The 27,131-nt window shown below is 38.7% G+C and overlaps 1 protein-coding gene across 2 annotated transcripts in view; it reads right to left on the bottom strand.

Moving 5' to 3' along the window:
• LOC306820688 (voltage-dependent T-type calcium channel subunit alpha-1I-like) overlaps window positions 1-27,131 on the bottom strand; it is a 125,535-nt gene that overhangs the window by 36,721 nt on the left and 61,683 nt on the right. For both annotated transcript variants that reach the window (XM_079338610.1, XM_079338611.1), the window contains exons 14-27: window positions 25,891-26,057; window positions 23,665-23,735; window positions 22,962-23,460; window positions 22,125-22,225; window positions 18,818-18,941; window positions 18,072-18,140; window positions 10,379-10,557; window positions 9,876-10,002; window positions 8,936-9,061; window positions 8,524-8,613; window positions 6,595-6,787; window positions 5,753-5,904; window positions 3,325-3,434; window positions 1,943-2,076 (exon numbers count right to left, since the gene is read on the bottom strand). In XM_079338610.1, the coding sequence (XP_079194736.1) occupies window positions 1,943-2,076; window positions 3,325-3,434; window positions 5,753-5,904; window positions 6,595-6,787; window positions 8,524-8,613; window positions 8,936-9,061; window positions 9,876-10,002; window positions 10,379-10,557; window positions 18,072-18,140; window positions 18,818-18,941; window positions 22,125-22,225; window positions 22,962-23,460; window positions 23,665-23,735; window positions 25,891-26,057 (2,142 nt within the window). The remainder of the gene's footprint in view (window positions 1-1,942; window positions 2,077-3,324; window positions 3,435-5,752; window positions 5,905-6,594; window positions 6,788-8,523; window positions 8,614-8,935; window positions 9,062-9,875; window positions 10,003-10,378; window positions 10,558-18,071; window positions 18,141-18,817; window positions 18,942-22,124; window positions 22,226-22,961; window positions 23,461-23,664; window positions 23,736-25,890; window positions 26,058-27,131) is intronic.

Raw genomic sequence — 27,131 nt, 5'->3', positions numbered from 1 at the left:
TTAGAGAGGACAGAGAAAGATTTCAAGTCACGTAGGCCTCGCACTTGCACCATCAAATACCCCACTTGCTTGCTAATTAACACTGGCTGCTGTTTAACTAGCATATTACCATCGGGGGTACTTACTGGTCCCAGGGCAGTGATATAAAGGGCACAGCGGGATGGTAGGAGGGCAAGGATTAAGTGAGATTGATGTAATTTGCCTTTATCCTCCTAAATGTGGAGTTAAGAGGAAGCGGTGCAGCCCAGAGAGCAATTCTGGCAATTTCCTCTGAATATGAAGAACAGAGGAGTATAACGATGGTGATATGACAGAGAATTTCAAACCAGCTTTACCTTCAATCAGGAGAAAAATGTTGTCTAAATTACAGATAGAGTATATGTGGAGCACATATATATGCGTGTCTATATGACCATTAAATGTAAAGATCTTACTGTCAATGGGTGTTTTCACACCTATAGCTTGTTTGCTTTGTTCTGATTCAGATGAGAAAGTGATACATGTTTGCACATTTCCCCTTAGGCTGTTGTGCACAAACGCAGGGCTGTCTGTACGCCATGATGCTTCAGCCTCCTTTCCCCACTGTGTAGGTACTGTAAACTAGCTGCACTTTGCATTGTGGGAAGCATCCACGATGCTAGTTAGCTATTTAAAACTCCCAAACATGACTCATGGGTTGACTAACAAAAACACAGAAGTTAAAATACTTGTGAATCAACACATGAACAAGAGGGGCTTTCAATGCTCTGCCAAAGTTACGGTTAACTAGTGACAGTGATTACAGGAGATTTTGAGCCAAATGTCTCTGAGGTTGACGACAACAGATTTTGAAAACAAAAATACATAATTACTAATGAAATACAATCATTTTTTGAGTACTCGTGATTATTTCTGGCAGCTGAAGGTTGCCAGATAATATTCTTTCAATCGTAAAACCTGTGATCAGTCCCCACAGAGGCACTCTTATAGCAATATGTAGAGGTAGGAGACCAAAGGCGGGGAAGCTGGTGTCATGCTTCTTCATGATTTATTTGTTTATTTTTATCTACTGTTCTCGGCTCTGTAACTAAACTGATCAAGATTTTTTTTATCATTTGTACGACTGAAACCTGTAACCTTTATGCACCTGTGCACCTTTACACATGTACCAGGCATTTGCATTTTGTATGTTTTATTTATTGTTTTATGTGTTTTATGTAAAATTTACCTACAGGTACAAATAAAGAAACCAGAGCTTAAACCTAAGCTTGTTTAAGGAGGTTGTTGAGTCCTGTGATGCCATTCTGATTGAATTTGATGGAGACGGTGACTAATGCTAGACTATTGCTATGTTTATGCTGATTTGGTTGCAATCTAATTATCCTATTGCTGCTCTATTACCACACTACAATTGCTGCTTATATCCCTACAACTGGAGTGTGATAAGCCAACCAGTTATTTGTACCAATTGCTAGGTTGATTGCGTTCTCACAGGGGATATATTGAAAGCAAGCCAAGACCACCTGTTCTAAACGAACTTAGCCCAAAAAAATCTAGAAAACACATAAAATATCTTACTCAAAACATCCCATTCTTTCTGCTTTGACTGTATTCAGTGTTGATCTAATGCTCGTATTTCACAAAAAAAAGAGTTTATAAAGGAATGAACCAGGTGAGTGACGATGGCTAGTAATCTGGTTAGGGTGTACCACTACTTTGTTTTTTAAAAATTCAGCAGGTAAAATGAATCAGAAGAAGACAGACCTTCCTCAAAAATGAGCCAGTTTCATATAAAGTTAAATTGTTTAGTTCATAAAGGTGACTAAGATGTTACGTGACACAGTCTCAAAATCAAAGCGCTCATGTTGTACAATGCCATTGGAGGACATGTGTGTTCCTGCCATGATCCTGTTGAACCTCTCTGTGTGTGAATGTGTGTGTGTTAGTTTTTGTGTGGCTTTACCTCGTGCTATCCTGAGGACCCTCATGATCCTGATGATGGTGGGGTTGATGGGAAGGGAGGCATTTATTTCAATCTCCTCCAGGGTGATACCCATCACTGACAGCAGCACAATGGCAAGGTCCAACTGGTTCCACCTACACACACACACACAAACACAGACGTTTTTTTTTTTTTCTTTTTCCCCGCAGTTAAGTGAAAGTAAGCCAGTGAGCATAAGCTTGGTATGTGTCACTGGACGTCACGACTGAGAGCGTCATCTATGTTATGTTAATGTTTCAATAAATATTCATATTTTACATGAACTTTATGCATAATTTGCATGATTCTCCAAATATTGATGTGGAAGAAGAAAGCCTAACAGCATAAGCTATTACCTGAAGGTGGGCTCCTCTCATGAATATTTATGTTAATACCAGAAGAACACCTTCTAAAATAAAATATGCAAGGTTTTTGTCAGTGCATGCATGCCTGACAACCCAAAGGCTTCAAGCAATTGGAATCTTATTTAAAGGTTTCCAAGATGATTTTCATCGAAAGGGCATATTTAAAAAAAGAAGATATACTGCTTGGGAATCTTACCAGCAACATCCATTTAGTTAAACCATTGACTGTATAAACATTTGAACATCAAATATCCTAATCTCCAATATATATCTTTGCCAAGCTCTTACATATTGTATTGGTAAAGTCATTCGTAGCCAAAACGTGCAGAAGACATCTGGCGGTTGATGCCCTTAACAGAGTGTTACTCTGTTAAATGTAGCAATCGTACAGGTATTCTTTAGTTTTTTTAGTTTTTTCTTAACTGAGCAGGATTACTCTACCATAACTAAATAGGTACTAATTACACAAAGAAAAGGAAAAACAGCCACTGGAGAAAACGACTAAAAAGAACTTAAAAGAGACAAATCTATGTTGTAGGGTGTTGAACATGTTATCTGACATTGCTTGATTAAATCAGTGGTCTTGCATTTCAGTCAAGTGAAGCCAAGTCAGGTCATCTGTATTTATACATTTAAAAACAACAAGGAGAGATTTAAAAGACTTATGAGTCTGGAGAGATCTTATTTGAAGTGTTGAGCTGTTCAGCAGATTCAAGGCAGCTCCCGCAAAGACTCAATTATCTCTGGTGATTGCCTTGTTTTTGGGCACTTCTATGAGCAGTTCTAGCTGGATTATGGACATGGAGAGGTCTATTAGGAGCTTTAAAAGCCCACAATACTATTTTAAAATCAATTCTGTAACTGTTAGGAAACCAGAGAGAGAGTGAGCAATGAAAATTGTAGCGTTTTCCATCATTTTCTTTCCATTTCATTGTCAAAAACGGATAACAGTAATATCAGCTTGAAAATAATTTATTAAACCGAGTATCGTAATTCTACCTGTCTTTGAAGAAGCGTCGAAAACCAAACGCCACCAACTTCAGAGTTGCCTCAATCACAAAGGTGGAGGTGAAGAAGTAGTTGCAGTACTTCAGTCCGGTCTCCAGGGACTAAGACAGAGAGAAACAAGAAGACATGAAGTTTACAAAAAACTGAAAAATAGAAAACAAGATCAACAGATCTTTTCCTCTTTCTCCATCTTAGATCTTACCTTTAGAAAAAGCCAAATGCAAAAAAAAAAATAAATAATAATAATTTCAAGGCATAAACACTTGTGTGTCATGAGTTAAATTTGTAATTTGGTATGTTGAATCCACTGAATGCCAATACAACTACCATTTATGTGATAACAGGAATAAAAAAATATTTTTTGTTATGCATTTATTGTGTGAAAAAGGGCTTTGGCAATACATCTCTTTTAATAGAAGACAACTTAATTAAGACAGAAAACAACTATATTAAAACAGGAGCAGAGGACACTGTTATTAATGAGTCTGACAGAAAATGACTACATAAATGAGCTCGTGATATTAACATTATTAAACTCACTTTGTCAACCTTAGTGAGGAGAAAGAACAAGTATGTTTATGAGTGTGTCTTCTGTATACAGGACAGGTAATATTTTTCAGACCAATTCCAATCAACCAATATTTCACATACCTATGCATAAAAACTAATTGGACATAATCCCAACAGCTATGGCAATGATTCTGCCAATCTGATCAAAGTCAAGCTTTATTCTTAAGATTCTCAAATCTTTCAAGAAAAAAGAATACCTGTATCCAGCTGAACAGTTTTACTATGACTAAGGATTTCAAATAAGAAGACAAGATTGACATTAATGTTTAATGTCTTAATATTCATAAGTTGTACAAACTTTACCACCAACTGCGTATTAGTTTAGCTTTAAGGCTAGCTCTTGGCTCCTTATAACACTTTACACTGGTCAACCAGCAGTTGAAGGCAAACCAGTTTATATTTGTGTTACTTATCTTCCTCAAAAAAGAAACCAATAGGCCTACAATCCTCATATTAGACATACACGCAACATGTTTTTTGTGTTTAGTTTCACGCCTAATGTTAGCGAGGCTTACTAATCATTAGTTGTAGCTTCAGAGCTTAGTGTGTGAGTCGCATACATTTTTTTTTTTTATCTAACTCAACAAGAGAGCCAGTTATAATCTCTTCTAAATACAGACCAATGCCCCAAAGTCTGCCTTGATCTATTAATCTAGTTAAGAAAAGTAAGCTAGTTTACCAAGCTGGTAAACTAGCTTACTTTTCTTAACCTGATAAATTTAAAGCAGAAGTACAAACTGTCATAAAAGTGTTAGAACAAGTCTTTTACACATCAGCGTTCATTGGGCTTTAGTCCAGTGTTATTATATTCAAGAACCTGTGTCTGACTGAAGCCTGCATGTGTGGGAAGGAGCCTAATCTCAGAGAGCATTGGCAGCTCAGATAGGTGTTGATAGGAAAGACCCTATTCGTTAAAGTCGGTAAATAGACCTAAAATAGAAAGCAAACAGAAATTCACAAGCTGTGTAGGATGAGTATGCACAGCTAGTCAGTCACAAAAGCTGCTTACATGTTATATCTACAAAGCAAGCAGGCTTAATGCCTTTTCGAGATGAGTAAAGTTTCAATTCAATCCTCAGAGCCAGCAGCCTCAACACAAAACACGTCTCAATCAGGAGAAACAATGGGAACCCTGTTGTCTTTATAATAAACAGATATTTCTCCCACAGCTCAATACTGCCTTGTTTACATCGTGTTTGTTTTCTGTAGAGGCTTATTCAAGCAATTCCATTTCCTGCAAAGAAAATGCTGTAATTATTATGCAGGAATTTAAGTTACAGATCATTCTATTTCAGCCTTGTGGAGACAGCAGATGATGTTTTCTATAATTTAGCAGGACTATCCTCCTTAGGCATTTAAAATTACTGTCATTCATTTTGAGGTAATTCAGAGAGAATGTAAATAAAAGTATCCTTTTAATTCCTTTTGTTGATTTCTCATTTTCTACACTCTGCAAATCCTGACACACATCTCGCGAAGACGACAATATAATAATGGAATCAGGTTTTAGTAGGAGCTGTCAAACTTCATGCCTGTTTTAACTCAAACTATATTCTTCCTCCAGAGCATCAGTGCCTCTGAAAAACATTTCAAATAACTAATACCCCAATCTGCCAGACAGTTTGTATTCCAGCACGTGGATAAATGTTTTGGTTTTTGGCTGTTTTTGCTGCTGATTCAGAGCAGCAGGTTGGCAGTCTGCCTCCGGGAGTGCCCACTTCTAAAAAACTCAGCCCAGATGGTGTATCACCACCCACTCTGGAGCCCTTCAACAAGTCTACTGGATCTGTCTGACTCCAAACACCCACACCCGGATCATCCCTGCATTGCCTTTGAGAAGCCTGTTCACCTGTGGCTGACTGTAGTGCTCCAGAGACATGGTGATCACATTGATGCAGATGATAAAGGTGATAACAAGGTCCAGGTAGTGGCTGGTACACAGGGTGTGGATGGCCAGGCGGGCTGGACCGTAGGATGCATAGTATGGCAGCTTTTGGGCCTCTGGAAGGAGAAGAGATTTAACAAAGATTTAGACTAGTAAGAAAACAGGGAAAAAAAGTAAATGATGGTTCATGGAAACCAAATATTACTAAGATTTTAACAGGAAGGGACTGGGGGAAATGAGAGCACATAATCATGAAAAACGACGAAGAACATTGAAAAGGCAGGAATAAAATAGGAAAAATGAATTCAGGAGGGTTGAAATGAAGTACACAAAAGAAACGAGTTCAAAGGAAAATGAGATATGGAAAATAAAGAGATATAGATATGTGTTTTAAAAATAATAAGAGCATTGAGAAAGTAGCATTGCAAGATGAAAACAGAAATGATTTGTTTTTGCGAGACTATATAATATAATGCGAGAACAGTAAAAAAAAAAAAAAAGAGGCAGTAAAGGTTCATAATCTTTAGATGACTTAAATTCTTTTCTTCTGTTGAGTTTTTGTAAGTAGGGCTATCGCATTAATCGCAATGCAGTTAAGGTGTTCCGTTTTTTTTCCCCTTAGGGACTGATTCTGTCCATCTTTCATCCTATCTTCTCTTAAGTCCTTTCTTTACTAAATAAGATTTTCTCTTTTTCATTTAAACCCAGTTGCCTTTCTAATCCTTCAACATTTACTTATACTTATGTTTCATCTTCCCTTCTTTGAAATCAAAGCCTCTATTTCTGCTCGTTCCCCTTAGTCTTACTTCTCCTCTTCTTCTCCATGCGTCGCTGGCGTTTCTCCTCTCGCCGCCTGGCCTCCTCCACCTCCTGATGCTGGCGACACTTGTGAAAGTTCTCCACCACGACGCCCACAAACATGTTGAGCACAAAGAAGCTGACGATGAGGAGGAAGGAGATGAAGTAAAGCAGCATCCATGGGTTATTGTTGGTTGTTGGCTAAAAGAGGGGAGAGCAGGGAGGGAAAAATGGGCAAAAGAAAAAAGGATTAAGAGTTAAAAATGTCCAAAAAGGTGTCATGAATACGTTGGACTTTCAAATCAAACAAGGTGATGGAAAACACACACAGTAAGCTAAGTGGAGTGGCTTTTTTAATGCGTATACAGCAGCATTTACAATATGTGCTTTGTTTTGCATGTCATTAGGAAACACACAATATTATATGTTTAGCATCTGTTGTCATGTACCCTTCAACAGTTACAAGATACATTAGCTTCTGTTTTATGGTCTCTTTTTTTACATTTCTAACATGTGGTGAATGAATGTTAACACATCATGGTGTGGCTTTGAATTTTAATACAATGTTGAATTTAACACAGGACATGGAGAATCTCTTGGTTTTCCACCATTAAAAAAAATCTAAAACAACAACAAATACAATACATTTGGGTTAGAACTAACATATCAGGTTTATTAACAACATATTCACCCAGCAAGGCAAACTTTAATAAAAAATGGGCAAGGGAAATAGTTAAAAAAATGATTTGAGCTCATAGTCTTCCAATTAACAAAGTCCATCCTCAGTCAGTGGAGTCCAAACCTCCCCTTGTTAAAAAAGGATGACAGGCGAACAGGAAGAGAGACAGGGAAGGGACACAATGTGAGAACAGATGGTAGAGGTAGTTACTTTAGAGAGTCATTACAAAAGAAAAATCTACTTCAGGTGCATAAAAACTGAAGATGTGAGTCAGATTTTTTTTTTTGTCTGAGGATGACTGAGTTTTTAAAACAAGCATGGGTTGTAGTGCAAATCATCATTAAGAGCCATGTTGGACTGCAGTGAGGTCTCTCCCTGAGGAAACTGAATCATCCAGAATAATGCCCTCTCTCTCAAATAATATATTTAAATAAATGTTTTTAAAAAACTATTCTAAAAAGAATCTGTTCATCTTGTAGACAGTTAAGAAGGCTTATTGACATCAGAATTTGACTTTAAGCATGTGTGCAGGATTTGTCAGGTACCAGGGAACTTTACTAACATCAGGAACTTCTCTGTATATTTTCATTGTTTTTATTAACCTTAATCTCGATTACAATGGTAGATGAAATGGAATGGATACAAATAAAGTAAGCTTTATTCCAGCAAAGACTTTGTCCGGTTAAAACATTTGTCAGACAAAGCCTCTTCATCATTGGCACAGTGGTAATGCTTCTAGTTAGACTGACACAGCAAGAAGTTTGAAGAGGGATTGAATCACAGCAATGGTCTTGGACCGTTGTCAATGGACAGCTGAAATGTCAAACCACAATGTTAACCTGTTTAAATGTAGCTTTAAATTAAGGTAAAATTGATATTCATTAGCCAGTAGTGGAACTGCTTAAGATGGTTTGGTGATCTGATCAGGATGTCCCCCTAGGGAGGAGTTCATCCAGCTGGGTGGAGATCCCAAGTGAACAGAAGGACAGATTTCTTCTCCCATCTGTCCGAAGAATGCGTGGGATTCCCCAGAAAGAGCTGTAGGATGCTGAGGATCCAGGCAAGAAGCCCAAATGACTCATTCTGCAACTTCAAACCGGAACCAAATAAGCGGTAAAAAAAAAAAAAAAAGATGACTAAGAGTAAGTCAGCAGTTTGAGACTTTCTGTGTGTCAGCATGTGACTAAGTGGAACACACGTTTGTACAGTAACAATGTTTGATGAAAAAAGTCAGTCTTCAGTTTGTGTCTGGTGTTACCTGCTGGTCTATCCCCACTGCATCCAGGCCATGGTACATGATGTTGACCCAGCCATCTTTTGAGGCCAGCACAAACAGGGACATGAGAGCCTGGAAAACAAAAACATAAAACACCAAGTATTGTTTTAGTAACATACCTGTGTATAGTACCGGAGTTCAGCAAACCTTACTTTTGCCACAGGCTGTTTGGAGCAGAAGAATTTTTCTCCCAGATTTCGAAGCATTCCTTAGACAATAGTTTACTATTTAATAATGTCTTCAAGCAAGTCTGCTTGCACAATACAGTATGACAAATTTTCTGTCCTATAGCATGTGCTTATTAATTTTTTATCTTAATGAGAGTGTGTGTAACATTGTTTGTTTTAAATATGTTCAAAGAAATCCAGACAGGTTGTGTTTTCTTCTTTTGTACCTGTCCAAGGTTGTCAAAGTTGTATTTGTGGTGAACCCATCGATAGTTGGCAGCCAGACAGTCGGATTTGTTTGTGATATTCTTCACATCGAATCCCACACAGTAGAAGAACTTCCCTTTGAAGAGCTGTGAAGGAAAAACAAACACAGAGAGAGAACTGAGATACAGAGGCAGGATACATTTTGATGAAGTCATGACAACACTTGTTTTTAAGGAGCTTCTTTCGTGCGACTTTTGAAAGAATTTCTTAATTGGCTTCTGCAACCAATATTTGAATGAAATCTAACTGAAACAGCTACTCATATCGAAAGAAGGTTTTTTTTTTGTTCTAAGAGAAGATGTCTTTAATTTCCGAGGGGATGGTTAAAATAATGCATAAGAGGGGATAAAGAGAGAATAATTGACATAATGTATTGAAAACGTGATGCAAACAGACATACACGGCTGCAGGGAGGAAAATAAAGTATTAGTATGTTTGCAAGTTTTTTTTAAATTGCTATAACTATAGAAAATATAAATATCTAATGATGTATCCTACTTTGTTGATATGGCTAAAACTGACACTTTTAAAGTACATAGTGTGATTTAATGAGATATTTTTGACAGGAAAATGGAGAGGCATACTGAAGGAAATTTGAATAAATTGTATCAAAATGTAAAGGATATACATTTAGTTGATTATACATTTATACCATATACTGTATAAGTGAATGTTCTTTCATACAGCTGTTATAAGTAAGGGACAAACTCCTGGGATTCAGAAGCACCACATTCAGGGTGGGGTGGCTGTGGCTCAGTTAGAAGAGTTGGTCGTCAACCAGAAGGTTGGTGTTCGGTTGACTATATGTCCCATACAAAACCTTTAAATCCCCCTGATACCTTCCTAAGGGGTTACCTCCTGATTAAATAGAGACATTCATCCATTTTTGACAGAGATTACCTGAACACCGAGAATGCCAAAGATGATGAAGAAGGCACAGCAGATGAGGACGATATTGCCAATGGGCTTGAGCGACGTGATGAGGGTCTCTACTACCAGCTTGAGCCCTGGAGCCCTGCTGATCACCCTGCAGGACAGAGAGAGAGAGAGAGAGAGAGAGAGAGAGAGTAATGAACAGAGAGAATTACAGACAAATCCAGAGAAAAGGGCATTGTGAGACAACAACTTGGTTGTTTCAAAGACTGTGACGTGTCTTCAGTTCATTTTAAGTCTTAGACCTGCTCTTATATGAATAACTGTGGGTCATCATCAAAGCGACGATTAAAGCGTAGTATTGTAGCCTGATTTGATTCAGCTACATCCTCTAAAAACCACTAAAATAACTTTCATGTCATGACTTTTATTTAGTTCAGTACCAATGACATGATGCAAAAATTAGGATAGGTCAACCTATACAGAGTCCATGGAAGCAAGAGAAAACATGACATGTTCGTTCTCTTTACCTGAGGGGACGTAATGTCCTGAGTAACCTGAGAACACGGAGAACCCCCAGGATCTTAGCCCCGCCCGCCATCGACACCACAATGTCCGTCAAGGACACGAATACGAGGAAACCGTCAAGGATGTTCCAGCTGCTCCTAAGATATGCTTTGTCCCCAAGATACAGACCCATGGACACAACCTGGAGAGAATCCAACAAAGGTAATGTACAAGTGGCTGGACAAACACACACACACACACACACACACACAGACAGATACACACCTTCACACACACACACACACACCCACACACATACACACAATCTTTGATATTCAGATTCCTTATTAAGCATCTCAAAGTGGTATTTCATTCCATGTCAGCTGTTGAGAAGAGAGGACATGAGTCATTTGAACATTTCAAAGATGAAAGTTAAAAATACAGAAGGAGGAGAGGTGTGTGATTGGGTGAGAGTAGGCTACATTCAAAAGGGTTAAATTGTCAGGGAGATTAAAGGAGGAGAAGACAAGAAACAGCCCCTAAACCCTGATGAGAAATTGAGTGTTCAAATGAAAAACTGGCAAGGAAACGAGTAAAGGAAATGTAGACGAGTGAAAAGGAAAGACCATTATAACGAGAGTGAGTCTGCTACATTCAGATGGAGGTCTAGACATCTCTTCCGTTCAACCTCTTTTAGAATAATGAATCCACAGTGGTGTTATGGATTTGTTTGGTAAGCTAACCCCCTTTTTTTCATCAAATGTTTCTGATGACAGAGAAAATGAAAAAAGTTTGTGATTAATACCAAGTGATGGAAGAAAAAGTAGCTCAGAAGTACCTCCAAATCCTCTCAAATCAGAAACTTTCACTTTACACTCTAAAGTCAGAAGCTGTTCAAGCATGCACGCAAATATAAAACGATGTATGTTGCTGCGACCACAGCTGTAAACACAACAACTAGCGACAGTTTGACGTCAAGCACTGACGGGAATCAGAAAAGGACAAGGAGAAGTAGATTCTTCCAAGAAAATGGTTGAATGAGGTGAAAGAAGTCAACAATTTAATGGAAACAGTGAGACAGCTATCAGAGAAAAGAATGAGAGGTGGAAGCAAGAGGCGGAGTAGAAAGTCAAGAAGAGCTCTCAAATAAAAAACAGAAAGTTTTTGTGAAATGAAAAGAGTTTAAAGGTTGGTGGAAAAGCTACATGGCTGATTTTTCGATGACATGTGCCATGCAGGTGCTTTCATGGTAATAACAACCTGGTGTGACTGTCATGTCATGTTGAAACAGAACTGTCAGGGACACCGCGAGGCAGAAAATGGCACTATGACACTTTTTGGAACTATGGAGAAAAAAAAGGGGCAATGGTTAAATCATCATTGATGGTGATGATGCATCTTTTTGGGAACATGACCCCAAGCATAATGGCAGTACAATGCTACAGAAAGAGCCACTAGAATGTGTCTATGCACAAAATTCTCTTTCATTGCCAAGTCCTCTACCATCCAGAGAAGAATCAATAATAAAGCTACTTCTGGAGGAGCTTTAGCTGTTCTCTTTATAATGTGTTTACTGCAGCTTTATTGTGAAGAAAATGTGTTATTTTAGTACACACACACCACAATGTAGATGAGTGAATTATTTTACACAGGGGGTTTCCAAAGGCTCTATAAACAATCTGATATAAGTTGGCCACTATTGGGATTTGTTGTAACTGCTGTAAATCTAACCAGACTGGAGATTGTGTCCTTTGAGGCGAAGTTTCATTGCCACCCTTAAAGTCTTTCAGTCTCTTCAGCCCAAAAGAGAAAGGAACATTTAGTGCATTGATTACATACAAAGATAATGCAAACTATTATTTTTGCAGGTTTGCATGTTTATTGTTTCCTGAGATTACATTAAAAGGTAATGTAGCTACAGGTGTGTCTGAAATAAAGCATTTTTAAAGTTTACTGTTGTCTAGTGACCCGACAAAGCACGTTATTTGTGTACGTTCATCACGTTTTTACCTATCGCTGCAAACCAAAGTAATATCTGTTTATTTTGGGTCTGTACTGCCTTAGTAAGCCAAACCGAGCCAATGTGTAATTGGAACTCAATGCAAACAGATGAACATGCGCTTCACAGTTCCACAGCTCCACAGCCTCCTAATTGTTATTCCAAATCAGGGATATCAGGAATTTGGATTGGTATTTAGAACTTGTAAACAAAAAAAAGAAAATGCAAAGTTTGTTTCTAGTGTCTGTGATGAATCAATTAATGTATGATATGCAACAAAAGTAGCTTACTCAGAGAGAAATTGGAGTAACCAAAATAGTTTAACAGAACAATTTTACAAGATGTGCAGACAGTAAGTGAAGACAGCCTTTTCAGCAAACGCTTGTCCAGGGATTCTAAGTAGATTTATCCTTAGAGTCACTTGATGTTACATTTTAGCCTCCAACTTTGTCCTCTTCACTTTCACAAAATGCTTCTAAAGAACTGCTTAGCGTATTCTGCCATGAACGAACCCCATGGCTGTCTCAGCTGTTACTCAAAACGAGTAACTATCAGCAGATAACAGTAACTGTGCCAGCTATTGTCAGGGTATCCTAACTCTATAGATATAAAGTAGAAGCTGGGTATATAGCAAAGACAGGACAAGAAATGCGATGAATCAACATGAAAGAAAACCAAGGCAGCCAGATATAAGTGAGATAAGAAAATAAAAAGACACCGATCCAAACATTTCCAATGTTGTCAGTCTGTAGTATTCTACAAAGCTCTGTTTAGAAAGAGATCATCTTTCTGTGTTGTTTGATAGTTAACATGAACAATAACTGACTGTGAGAACACTTTTTATAGTATGTCCTCTATGACATCTGCAATGCAACTAACTGTCAGATTCGATACGACAAGTCTTTAAACACGTTTTGACAGCCAGTACATGGAATTATAAAATATCTGCTTTATTAATAGCAGCTGGCTATACCGAAGCCCCACTTGGACCACTGGAATGCTGTTGGGCCCCCATCAGGCATATACAAAATTACAGTAATACCACATAATGCATGGAAAATCAATAGAAGATTGATGCCAGTGCTGTCAGGTCTGCCTATCTAACACTAAGCCATCCTTTGGAAGTGAGACTGCAAGTGTGTCACATTAAATTCCAGTTGAAATTACATTCAAACCCCATTTGTAATATCACTTTGCAGGAAAGGTGGCAATTATTGTACCTGTCAGTTAAGGGTTGGTTTCGCGATCACAAGTTTAATACGGTTATTTATAAGATTACATTGCCAATTGCCAAGAGGCTCGAACCCTCCGGTTCCCAACACAAGCCCCCCCCCAAATGCATGAGTACTATAATGCAGGACTTTGTCAGCAGAAACTTCAGTTTGCATCCTAAGCTGTGTGTAAAATGAACTTTGGGGAACAACATACTCCCTTTGTTGAGGTTAGTGTAGTTTTTGAGTCAGTTAAATGTTGATTTATAATAAACACAAAACATTTTATTGTGAAAAAAACGTTGTTATTCTGTATCTTAAAAAGTGTCCTTTTTACAGATATGTTCATTAAAAGCCAGAGCTCAGTGCAAAAATACAAAATGTAATATTGGATTATATCAGCACTCAAGTATAGGTGGGCTATTGTCATGCATTGTCCACTATCAGTTCAGCCAGAGTCAACATACTCATATGCAGTGCAATGCAATGACATGAACTTTTACAAGATGCAATGCACAAGCTTAATGAATAACATCCCACCTTTGGGGTCTCATAAAAATGTACAAGTTACTGTCTGTTCAAATGTTTGCTTTAAAGACAGAAAAATAAGAAAAAAGGCACAATGATGGCCAGACTAGGTATGCACTGTGTTTTCAGGCTGCGTCACACAGCCTCCACACCACACCAGATGTTTTGGCAGAAAATAACTGCGTAACCTCGAGCGGCTAGTTAAAACAAGGGCCGGGTATTTCCTACAATCCCATGATACGATACATATCACAATAATGTGGCCACGATACCATACATATAGTGAAATATAATTTGATTTTGGATAATGACCATGTATTACACAGAATTCGCTACAACAGCTGTTCTTTAATGTTGAAAATAACAGCAGAGGCATGGGGATTTTACAACATAAAATAGTACAATGGTAAAACTGTAAACATTTTCCAATTGAGTTATACTGTAGGTCTATGTGATTAGTTTCAAATCTTCCATACAGCATGATGTTCACAATGCAATGTAGAGCAAATATATTGTAGGGTATGCTTTTGGAAAGCGACCTGTTATTGACAGATCTCTATCAAGGCTGCTTGTCAAACAGGATAAAGGCACATCAATCCCATTGTCCAAATATGGTCAGTTATAGATGGAAAAAAAATATTAACTCATGGCATCAAAAGGTCAGAAAAAACTAAGCTGAGACAAAGATTGGCAGACCGTTGCAAGAATAGCCATGATCTTCAGTCTCCTGTTTATTTTTAATGGAAGGTATTTGCTCAAGGTCATACTCCCTTTGTGCAGATAACACTGATCACTGCTGCTCATGTTTGTGCATATTAGCGTGTTTGTGTGTGTATTGTGTGATTGCCTGTGTGGACAGGAAATAAGGTGGAGACCTCTGTGATTGAGTGTGTCTCTGGGAGGAAACTGTTTAATTAGTGCCTCCTAAGAGAGGGATCAGACTGACCAGCAGATTAAGTGAGGGAGGGATGAGGGGATGAAGGGAGCAAACAAGGTAGGAGGGAGAGACTCAGGGATAATTATGATGTTTATTTGAGCCTTGAAAATTGTTTTCAGAAGAAAATGTCTGACACAATCCCGCTCGGAGTGCATTTAATAGTGTCATTTCTCTTCTCACAGTAAGCTCACAAATGTGCGAATCCATAAGTAAATAGATGATTTAATGATTTGCCATTTACACTCCAAACATTTTGAGGGTATTTTTTTCTGTTCTCTATTGTATCGAGACTTTCTCTCACAGGCCACCGTGCATATGGAATATGTAACTGGATGGAGAGAAAGTGTCTTCACTCAGAGAACCAAGGTTACAACGTAACCAAACGTTCTCTATCACATCAAGATTATCTCTCCATCCAGTTTGACAAAGTTTAAACAGCACTGGGTCATGTATAACTTTTACAGCAGGACATACATTTTTAATTCGCCCCCCCCAAAAAAAACACATGTTTCAGATTACATCATTTACATATTAAGCAATACTACAGTTCTGCTGGGCAGTGGGCCCATCAGAAAATAAACCTTCATAGAGGCAAATAAACAAACACATCTGGAATGACCTACGCAAACACAACAATGTTGTCCTTACTCTAAGCTTGCATATTAAATGCATGAATATCCGAAACCAAGGGCGGAAAAGTTCCTCATGAAGACAAAACCGTAATCCAAGTATTAAATACACTTTGAAAATGTGTTTAAGGAAACTGTGTTGGATTAACTAAACAATTGTAGGTCAAATGATAAAACAGGAAATCACAGCTTTATTGTTATAGATGTATGTGTGCACCACTGTATCATAAATATAGATTATAAAGGTTTGATGTTAAATGTTGGAGAAAAAAATCCTTTTTGGTACCCTTCCAAAAGAGTTAAAGCTTGTGCTTGATCATGAAGCATTGATCTTAGTCTTTATAGTTGATGTTATTCTATACACTCAGTTTTATTATAGCTTAATGTAAAATAGTGTATTATACATTACAAAAACAACACTGTCACAAGTTTATTGAGACAAGTGCGAGTGTGGGCACAACTCGACTGACAACAGTGTTTTGTACACACACAAGTGGAAGATGAGTCCCCTGGATTTGTGACGGTTCAGTGACACGACAAACACTTCATAATTGATTAATTGCAGCATCACATCTCTCATTCAACAGTGAATGGATGTTGGAGTTACAGTTGAAATACTGTATCTCTATTGCAGATAAGAAAGTGAGCGGAGGGTGAGCACCGAGACCACATCTGAGAGAGGACTCAGATAACAACGAAGCTCAACTGATTAAATTACAAATGGGGGGGACAAAGGAGCAGAGAAAACGATAAGAGGCGAATGAATATAAATCTAATCAAAATGAGCGGGATGGAGACGATAGCGCAAATGAAAATGCGAGTAATCAGAAGACTGATGGAAAGAATGGAAGTAAATAAAGATGCAAAGAAGGAGATGACACTCGAGAAAAGAAGCAAATAACAAACACAGCTTAGTTCAACCAGGGGCCAGATGTATATACATATACAGAAGATATATATGTGCAACATTTGAACTCTTGATCTACATATCATTGTGTTACATATGTCTTCATTATCCCTGGTCATAAATAAATCACCATAGGATTTCTACCAATGTTGAAAATGCCTGGAGACACACAGCTCTTAATAATGGATGATGCCCTGTCCTCTGGATAGCAGATTAGTAGATTGAGATAAGTAGGTAGTGTTTGTGTGTGCATGGTAATGTGTGTCTGCGTGTGTGTGTGTGTGTGTGTGTGTGTGTGTGTGTGTGTGTGTGTGTGTGTGTGTGTGTGTGTGTGTTGCAATGGGGAGTCCAGGAGTAGCTAAAGGCCAGCTGAAGAGAGATAACCTTCTAATTAACTGCATTATCTAGCTGCCCATCGATAACAGAAGAACTGCAACTGATTTATCCACAAGTTACAGAGTCGTCAGTAAGGACGGAGGGCTTGGAAAGAGGAATGGGAGCAAAGCATTGTGGGGTAAAATGGAAAAGAACGTTCCTATGAAAGAAGAAAAGGAAGGAAGGAATTTGGAAATAAAGCGTGAAACAACAAGAAAATGGATAACGGGAAAAGGATAGGAACAAGTAGATAGGAACAGAAAACAAAAGGTGGAAATAGTGAGAAACCTGACTGCGCTACTGGATGCAAGGTTTAAGTAATCAGAGTGGTGGTAATAATGAGATAAGAACAAGCTGAGCTCAAGTTCGCTGCAGCTCAGCTCACAGCCCCCAACGCTTCACAAAAGAGTGCTGGAGAAACATTGATTTCAAACAATTAACTTCCTCAGTCATTGTTTTATCAGTTAACCTCTGTGGATTATTTGGCTCACAGTAGAAACCTCACAATGACCCCTGAAGGAATATTAACCGAATAACATAGTCAATGGCATTGGCAGTAGCTCAGCTTGTAGCCTCTACTGACTTCCTGTGTCTACTTGGAAAGAAGAAGAAGAACGATGACTCTACCCACTGGACCACAGCCACCCCTTTGAAGGTTTTCAAGACCCTGTTTTTTTTAACATGTACCAACTTAACTCACGATTCAATGGGTTGTTAACAGAGGATCAGGTGTTGTTTTTTGGGATGCTGAAACATCACTAGAAAACTTGCCTACCAGTATAAACTACATGAATGATGAATGATGCTATTGTGAACTTCCAAAAAAAGAGCTAATGTCATCAGCAGAAAGACGGGTTCACATTGCCTCTCTACACTTCAACATCAATCTGCTTCACACAGGTTGTTTATTAACTGCTCTGTATGGAATAAAAAAAATCATTTCATCCAAGATCATTGGGAAAGTAAATACTGCTATTCTTATTATTGTTCTCCTTGTACCATGCACAAGAAGAGGGAGGAGAATGAAAAAAAGTACACAGCGAATCAAGAGGGATCAACAGAAGAAATTAAGAGGGTAGTTGAGATCTAAAAGAGTGAAACAAAGAAATGAAAATATATATATTTTTTACCTTGACAGTCATCTCGGCAACAAAGATTGCAGTAAAGATGTAGTTGGAAATCGTGAGAAACACCCTTTCCTGAAACATGAAGAGAGAGAACAAAAACTGAGAGAAACAAAATGGCAGAGGTTTGAAAGAGGAAAGGAAGAACAATTAAAATTGACAAAAGAAGTGGCAGAAACGCAGCTCGAGGAAAATAAAAAGCATGGCTGCACTTGGCACTTTTAAGCAGGATATGAAAATCGACAATCAGTTCTTCGGCTTTACACTCCAGCATCACTTTTCAGCTTTTCCTAATTAAATTTGAATCCTGTTGCCAAATTGAATGCCAAACTTGGAGTACTTTCTGTGCTTTAATTTGAACGCATCGAAACTCTTGATTTGAAAAGTGCTTACAACTCAATATTTTTTTGTTGCTCCATTGCTGAGAAGCTGTTTGATGCCAGAATCCAGTGAGAGCTTTGAGCAAAGAAAGAAAATTATTATTTTGAAGTACATTGCTCATTTGAACTAATTACCGGCTGATAAATCATTTTCAGAAGTAATTCATTTTCCGAGGACAAGCAACAACCAGTTTATGGGAAATTGTATATGGTGAGACAATCAGAATTACACAGAGCCTGCTCTCTTGTGAGAGTTGTACTTTGAAGATGTAGTTCCGGTCTGAAATGAGCTAGTCTATCTAGATCTAATTTTTCAAAGAGCGGTCTCACCTCAGACAACACTACTTGTTTCATTTGTACAGTAGCTCTTACCAGACTGCCCTGCATTATCCTGGGCCTCTCGAGGGCCACCGTGATGCAGTTGAGAAAGATAAAGGCCAGGACCACGTAGTCAAACAGCTTATGGGCAATGATGGACTGGCAGAGCTGTCTGAACCTGGAAAAAGAGAAACAATACAGTGAGGGATATAAGGCAACACAGAAGTAAACGCTGTGATTTGTCTCGGAATCTTCCACAATTCTCTGTTCATTCTTCAGAAGTATGGGACAACAATCTTTACTAACATATCCTTGAGCTCTGAAAGGATTTGAATTCTTCTGGAAATACTTGAAAAGTTAAAATCAACCTTTTGGACCTCACTTTAGAACAACAACAGTTTCTTCTCTTCTGCTTAGTTCTTTTCTTTATATCACTAAGCTACTTCAAATTTCATACAAATATTCCATATGGCATTAAAATTTGGATATTTTTCCATATTGCATATCCTAGCATGGTCAAAAAAGCACAAATAAAGCACAAACATATCCATTCCGCGGGCAGAAGGTTTGAGAGGCTTTAAAGTGTTTCTGAAGAATATTGGAGAAGTTGTTAAACCCCTTTGGAACAACTTGTTGGAAACACATTGTAACAACCTTGGACATTTTAGATGCAAAGGGAAAACTCTTATATTGTCAGACTGTTTGGAAATCTGATGCTTTCACAACACTGCAAAAAGAGACTTCAAACTTTAGTCACGTATAACACATATTACTAATGAAGGCTAACACAGAAGAGTGCTGAATGAACAAGGGAAATATAGTAGTCACAGATAGGAATAAGAGCTTAATGTTTCAATGGGCTTCATGCTTATTCGGCAATTAGTAAGGAAATTGGCATTGTCAATTGGTCCAAACCTACAGTAGTAGTGGCCACCTGTGTCTTTATCTCCACAGGATAAGAAGTTAAAACCCAAGTCTACCATCTAATTACTACTCTGTTCTTCTTTTCCTTCTGTTACAAGATGTAGACTTTTCTCTTAACATCTAGGTTGAATATTTCCAACAATCGTCTAAATGACAAAATCCAGAAATGTTTTGAGAGATAAATGACTAATGTTGCACCACTGATGCTTAGCACCTACCAGACTGACTTGTGTGGCAACTACCACTGAATAGACAACCTCAAACACCTGCAGTGTTGTTGTTAAACCATCACTGTCAGAGCCAGTAAAGGCTATAAGTAGATCCTGAGTGAATCCAACATATCTCTTCTCCTCTGCCAGCTATATAGGGACCAGACAACACCTTCTGCTGCACCTGCTCTCTTGCTGAAGAAATCAATCTCCTAATCTAACTGCTTTTCCACCAGACCTGGCAACCCTGTGCTTTTATCTATTCAATGGAAATCTGGCAACCCTGTCCCCTGATATCGATCCTGACTGGCGGCATCACTTGCGTCTGCACTTATCCCGCCTGAGACACGCCTCCGGTTTTTAGCTTGTTTCTTCTTTTGTATATCTGGCTCTCCTTTTAACTGTGCTAAGGTACACTAGCTACAGCAAACACCCACAGAAACACACATATGCTCGCTCGCACACTAACAGCACACCAAGGTATAAACAAGGCATAGTGGTGCATATGCTCACACTCTCCCACAAACACATATGCAAAGTCATCTACAAAACACATGTAGGAACATGCGACGCAACGCTCTCGGAGATATGGTCAGACGTTAGTTCACACACACCGCCAACACACACAGCCCTTGCTTGACAGATGGCACCTGCCAGGATGCCAAAACACAGGCCTAGGGCCCGGCTTTCCTTAAGTGGCTATCAGCATGCGGGGAATCGGGTGAGTGAGCGAGTGGGTGATTTTTCTCTTGTGTTGCTTTCAGGGGCACTCCTGACAGCAATGCATCGAGAAAAAAAAACCCCATAATAGCACAGACAAACACACACCAACATACATACAACTAAGAGCTCAGTCAATAATGCTGTCTGGAGAAGGAAAAATGGTTTGAGGGAAACACAGTGATATGACCTAAACAAGCCCTTTGTGAAACCAGAAGGTAGCAGCTTTGTCAATGAGAACAGACTAATGGTTTGACTGAGTGGCTTCCTGTTTGTCTCTATCAGGAAAGACCTTGAAACATAAGCTAATATTTGTGCAAATGGTCGACTCACATTTCCACACTTGTTTTTTGGCCCCTTTCAAAGGTTAACAAAGAGGCTACAGAAAACTCTCATAATTACAGAGCTACAGAGATAGTGCTCTCTTTGTGTTCTCGCTGAAAGGTAAACTTTGTTAAACGATTCTGGTTCATGTCCACTGACCTTTGCATAGTTGACTAAAGCTTTATGAGTTTAACAACTTTTTGGTTGATTTAATTGACTCTCTACAAGGTGGGAGATTGTCTCAGGCTTACACTAAAGAAAACTGGATCACTGAACACAAGAAAAGATGACAGACAAAACGATTTCTGTTAGGATCAAGATTAAAGAGACGATGCTTCGAGATTATCGTAAAATCTCATATACTGTATGTTGCACCAGTATAGTACCAACACCAGTCTGTGTTGCGGTGTCTCGCAGAGATTCAAAAAAAGGTTCAAACTGTCTTACTGCGTTACAGTTTGCAGTGCGTTCAGCAATATTCAAAATGTTTTCATATTTTACAATGTGCAGCTCTGTAGCTCATGTGGAGTTTGCAATCCAGCCAGCTACCTGTACAGTCATTGGGCTCACAGCAAAACTGCCCACCTCCGCTGGTCACTTGTCTTTAATTTAGGAGGTTTTTTTTCAACACAACTAGGGCTCCATTAATTTTATTTACTGAACAGTTTGCCACTGTTTTATTTAAATGCAAGATCATGACTTAGTAGAGGAGAAGAGCAGTTCAAAAAGTCGCACTTTTCCAGCAGAAAAAGCATTCGCAATACACAATAAATGGGGGCACATTTTTTGATTCCATCATGTGCAGTGGGTGTTGGGGGCAGCTGCATTCGTAATTATGACAGCACATGTCTTTGCATTTTATACTGGTTTATTCTCTCCCATCACCCCTGTATATAAGACACAGCCTACTTTATTGATGAAAAAAGGTTTTAAAGTGTGTCTTATACATCCAATTTCATGGTAGGTTTGAAAAACCATAGAAGTCTTAAAAGTGAATCCATGTGTCATCTCTATTTCTGCTTGCTAAAGTGGAACAACCTCCTTAACAAGCTAATGTTTGACTGACTACTCACCACAGCCTACAACATACAACAGATAAACTCAAAGCAGGGACATGTGTTTATCTTCATTATTTGAAAGAAGTTTATGTCGCAGGTACAGTAATGTTTAACTTTTCCACTCACTTGTTCTGAGGAGAGAACAGGTAGATAGACCACTCCTCTCTGGTCTCACACCAGTCAGGTTTATACACCTCCATCATCTTCTGGACACGGAAACACAAACTCTGGGGGAGACAGAGTCATTTGTGAAAAGACCAGAAGTTATGAAGATATCAATTAGAAATATTTTAGAGTAAATACATATTATACATTTTCTTTTGAGCTTGTTACCACATAGCATTAGAATGATGGCCTTTTAGCTACATGGATCGACTCCCATTGCTACATTATGTTTCCTGATAAACTCTTTCATCATCCATGATCCATATGTAAACATCATTAAAAAAATTAACACATTCATTAAGATTTAACTGAAGGAGGAATGCTTGCAGATGTTACATAACTCAACACTGTTGCTTCTCTATGATCACAAATGTATTGTATTAACCAGCTTATCTAAATCAAGAATTCATAATTTTCAAATACAAGCTGTGTTCTTGAATAAAGCCCTAAAGCCCCTCTCACATAAAGTAGTAAGTAAAGTTGATTTATAAGGCACATTTTAATAGCAGATGTCACACTGTGCGTCACAATCCCCCCCCCCCCCCCAAAAAAAACAAAACACACACACACAAAAAAACCCCAGAGATAATACAAACAGTCACATAAATCAAATACAGCCAGATCAAACAAAGGCAAGTGTGAACAAATGGGCCTTTAGCTGGTTAAAGGACACCAATAATAAGATACCAATAGCTACATTATGAAGCTAACAGATCAAAATTGTACTGTGTCATTAGAAGGTGATGCATCTTCATTATTGGTGCTTTTATGTTGAACAGAGAAATTCCAGAGACTCACATAATCTGTCTCCTCATCAAGGTCTGTTCTGTCCTTGCGTGGGTTCACTTGAGGGAATACTTCAGCTATCAAGTGAGTGTTTGAAAAAGGTGTCTTGCCGTTACAGTCGCGGTGGTCTATCCCTAATCCACTGCCAGCCCCAGACCCCCCAGTCATGGATCCCCCTGCCCCTGACCCACTCCTCCTCCCAGGCTCTAGGTGGATGGGGGGCAGACCAGAGGGCTGTCCTCCTGCCTGGAGCAGCTCTGGGAGCTCAAGGGAAAGAGCCCGTCGATCCCTCCTTCCAGATAAGTGCCTGGAAAGGAAGAGCGGCGGTGGGGGAGGATGATGAGGAGGGAGAGGATGATGGGAGTGAGGTGGGTGGGAGAGAAGGGACTCCTGCTCAGCGGCATAGGTATAGGAGTGGGGGGAGCGAGTGCTTTGAATACGGAGGCTTCCTCCCACCAGAGGAGCCCCACCGAACCCATAACTCCTCCGACCCAGGCTGTTGGAACTTGACCTACAGGGAAAAAAAGTCCAATTAGCAGACATCAAATATTGATGAACAGGTAATCAATACCATGTTATTAAATAAAGTACAAATTAATCAATAAGCTTATACGAACATAAAACAAGAGTTAATGTTTAGTGCCACGATGTTAGTGCATAAGTACAGTAAGTAGAATGAGGATCTTAAGAATCTATTAATGTGAAAGTCGCTTACCTGCGGCTCCATGCAGACTGCGGATGTAAAGGGCGCCCCCAGTTGTGATAGTTGGAACTGCGACCATGGCGCTTCAATAAAAATAAAGCAAAATGTTAAGCAACATAGACCTGAACAAAGTAGAGAAAAGAGGATGTTGAGTTGCTTTTATTCTTCATTTATTTTTTTATTTTTTGTAGTGGATGTGAGTGTGTTTTATGTTGTCAAAATATCTGATTTGTCCTATGATACTTTGGCAACATTGATACTGATAGATTAAGGTCCACCAAGCCCTTCATTTAAATTCCATTTATACTCACTGAAGATTTCATACAGTGTACGAGAATCCATTATTTATCAGTTATCAGTGCTACAGTATGTCACTTTCCAATTAAAAGAACTCGTTTTAATTAAAACAATTACATTTAATACAGGTCAACTTTTACACAGCTAATCATCCTGAGACAAAGCTGCCATAGTTGTGCAAACACACTTATAACGTAATGAAAAGATTAATTATGGTCCCAGATCTCAACAGAGCCAAAGGAAGCAATTGCCAAACGAGTTGTCTGAATTTCAAAATATTTTGGGGTTGCATTTAATGATTCATTACTATTCATTTTCCTAAATTATGGATATTTTCACTTCAATGCTTGAATTGGTCCCACCATAAATGCACAGCACAATTACTTGTCTTTAAACTTGAGACTCAAAACTTGTGATCCAGAATGCCCTCAGATCCAGAATAATCTCAGGGCATCCATCTCCTTAAGCATGCACATGCACTGCAGGGTTGCTGTATTCATATGTAGCTATAAGGCGTATTAGGATAAGAGCGTGCCTGCTACTTGAGGTCAATAATATATTAGAAGATAAATCAAATAAGTAAAAGACTCAACAAATGGAATTTTAACTATGCCTCTCAAATGAGACTGCAGTGCACTCAGTGTGCTGTCATCAAGTTTAATAGGCAAACCCCTGAGTACCAGTAACACTCAGTGGAACATAACCAGATCTTTGTTTTCCCACATCTAATCCTCTCAGCACGTCAGATATAATTACATGTTTTACCCTTGGAAACGTACATGTCAGCAGGCTCAAATATACCAAAGAAACCAGTCATTCGTCTCTATAGGAACTGAAATGAAGCGTGGACGTTAGCTGTTCAATAACACTTTGGTCCTCACAGAAACTGCACTGCGGATCACTCAAGAGGAACACTGGGTGTGTGTGTTTATATTTGTGTGTTTCACACAGCAAATATTTCTGTCGGGAGAATTTGTTCTCCACTGTACAGACGAAACCACAGACAACAGCTGGTACTAATGCACTTCATGTCATGTTGTCAGGCTCCAAACACACTAACAACAGCTCCTTTACTTTATCTTTATATTTCTGTATACATTTGCACAAATGTAATGTGCTGCTGTGAAGGCGTCTTCTACCACCAGTCAGTTAATGCAGTTTATTGTGTTTCATAATGTTATTGATTTGATCCTAAGGGCAATTGCTGAACTTAGAACGACTACTTTACTGAAACGAAATCCAACCAATGTCAAATTGTCTTTAAAAAATACAAGAAGTGAAGTGATTGAAAGAAACTCGATGCACTGACTGGTTGGAGATGGGGCTTGGATGCAGCATTATGGTTGAACAATACATTCATTCTAACGGCCAGCAGTTGCATAAATTGTACGAAAGGTATTCTTGTCTTTGAATCAATTTCTCAGTTGTTTAACAACCTAAGTAAATGTTTCCAATGTTTTTTCTTCTGTCTCTATTGCACGTTTTAAGTTTTATTTAAGCTTGCATGGTCATTTAAAATTAAGCAGGCGATGCTTGGAGCCATGTCTACTTGGATTTTTGTTACAGCTGTGACCTGTAGTCTAGGGTACAGGAGTAGCAAAATGTCCAAATATGGTCACGTCCAGCTTTTAAAAAAAGACAGAAAAGACTAAATTCATGCAGCAGATTTTGGATGAAACAAAGCACACTTTCTCCTGACTGACAGATATTTTTTAGTAGAATGTAGTAAAAAAAAGTAAATATTTAGTATAAAGGATAACATGTTGGACACCTTTTCAATGCTGACATGAATGCCAATTGTTTTTACAGGTTGTTTGAAAAGGGACGAAATTGAAGCACATTTCATATGAATGAATATTCTGACATCAGTGTGGTCATGGCACAATCTGAAATGTCTGTATAAGAATGTGCAGGTCAGTGGTTAATAGTATGACGGTGTACCAGAGAGAGGGAGCGCCTCTCCAGGCTGCTCTTGCCCAGGCTCATCATGCTGCTCTTTCTGGACTCAATGGTGAAGCTCCGCCTTTCTGATGAGTACGATCCCCTCGGCCCAGAAAGAGCACCCAGCTCCAGGTGACCATTAGGTGTCAGTGTGCAGATCCTTGGGTCTGGTAGAAATTAAACAAAATATTTTCTTTTTTTTTTCATATGCAATATATACAGTGTAAACCCTTCTCCATGTTCCATTTTGGTGTCTATCAAAGGAATTACGTATTCTCATTGTTAAACATCATCTAGCTGCTGTTTTAGTTCCATTCTCGATACTTTTTTTATTTATTTTTTATTTTTTACCTCAACTGCTATTTGTCCTCGATATTCTACCCTTTCCACCCTGACATTTGACAGCACCAGAGCAACATGTCTTAATCTGCTGTGGGATATACAGGTGGGTGCAGGCAGACATCCCAGTGATATGACAGTGAGACTTTTTCACTCCGAGAAAGGAGGGACATGTCAAGCTTACAGGAGCCGTGGGAAAGCACAATGTCAAGACGTCAAACGTTGAAGAGATGCGATAGTCACGCCCTTTGAGTATTTTACACGAGACAACAAAGCTTTTTCACTTTCTCTGTCAGGTCTCTTCTGGCTCGACACAAACATTTAATTTGACTGCCTTAATTCCTTGAGAGGAAATAAAACTGGAAGTAATGATGGCAATGGCAAATTTTAGAGATTTAGCAACAATAAATGTCGTTATTGACGAATGTTAGCATTAGCGACTGAATTAGCAGGTGTACACTCAGTTACTGAATAGGTGAACATTCTTTAAATACAGCAGTGTAAACTCCAGCTTGGATCAAAGGCCACAGATCTCCTCTGGGCACAAACACAATTAACTAAGAATAGCTTAAGTTCAATGTTGTAGTGTTTAGCAAACCTCTGATAAATGTTCTGGTTAATAAAGACCTCGAAAATAATGTATAACCCTTGGTTCACCTTTGCCTCTTAAAACCAAACCAAAGATAAAGGTAAAACAAAATAATATGGAGGCTTATAACAAAATGGGACAGAACCAGAATTAAGTCCTCTCTGCTGTATACGTGAATCGATATTGAAATACAGTGTTTTATTGCCATGTTTGAAGGGACAAACAAGGGAAGGGAGATTTGTCTTTTGCTTACACTGCAAAGATCACATCTCTGCAGCAGAAACCCACTCAACCTGTATGTCTGAACTCGTGT

The sequence above is a fragment of the Symphodus melops genome, assembly GCF_947650265.1.
Source record: "Symphodus melops genome assembly, chromosome: 2".
NCBI lineage: Eukaryota > Metazoa > Chordata > Actinopteri > Labriformes > Labridae > Symphodus > Symphodus melops.
Note: the sequence above shows the minus strand (reverse complement) of the source record. Positions and strands in the feature narration are given on the sequence as shown.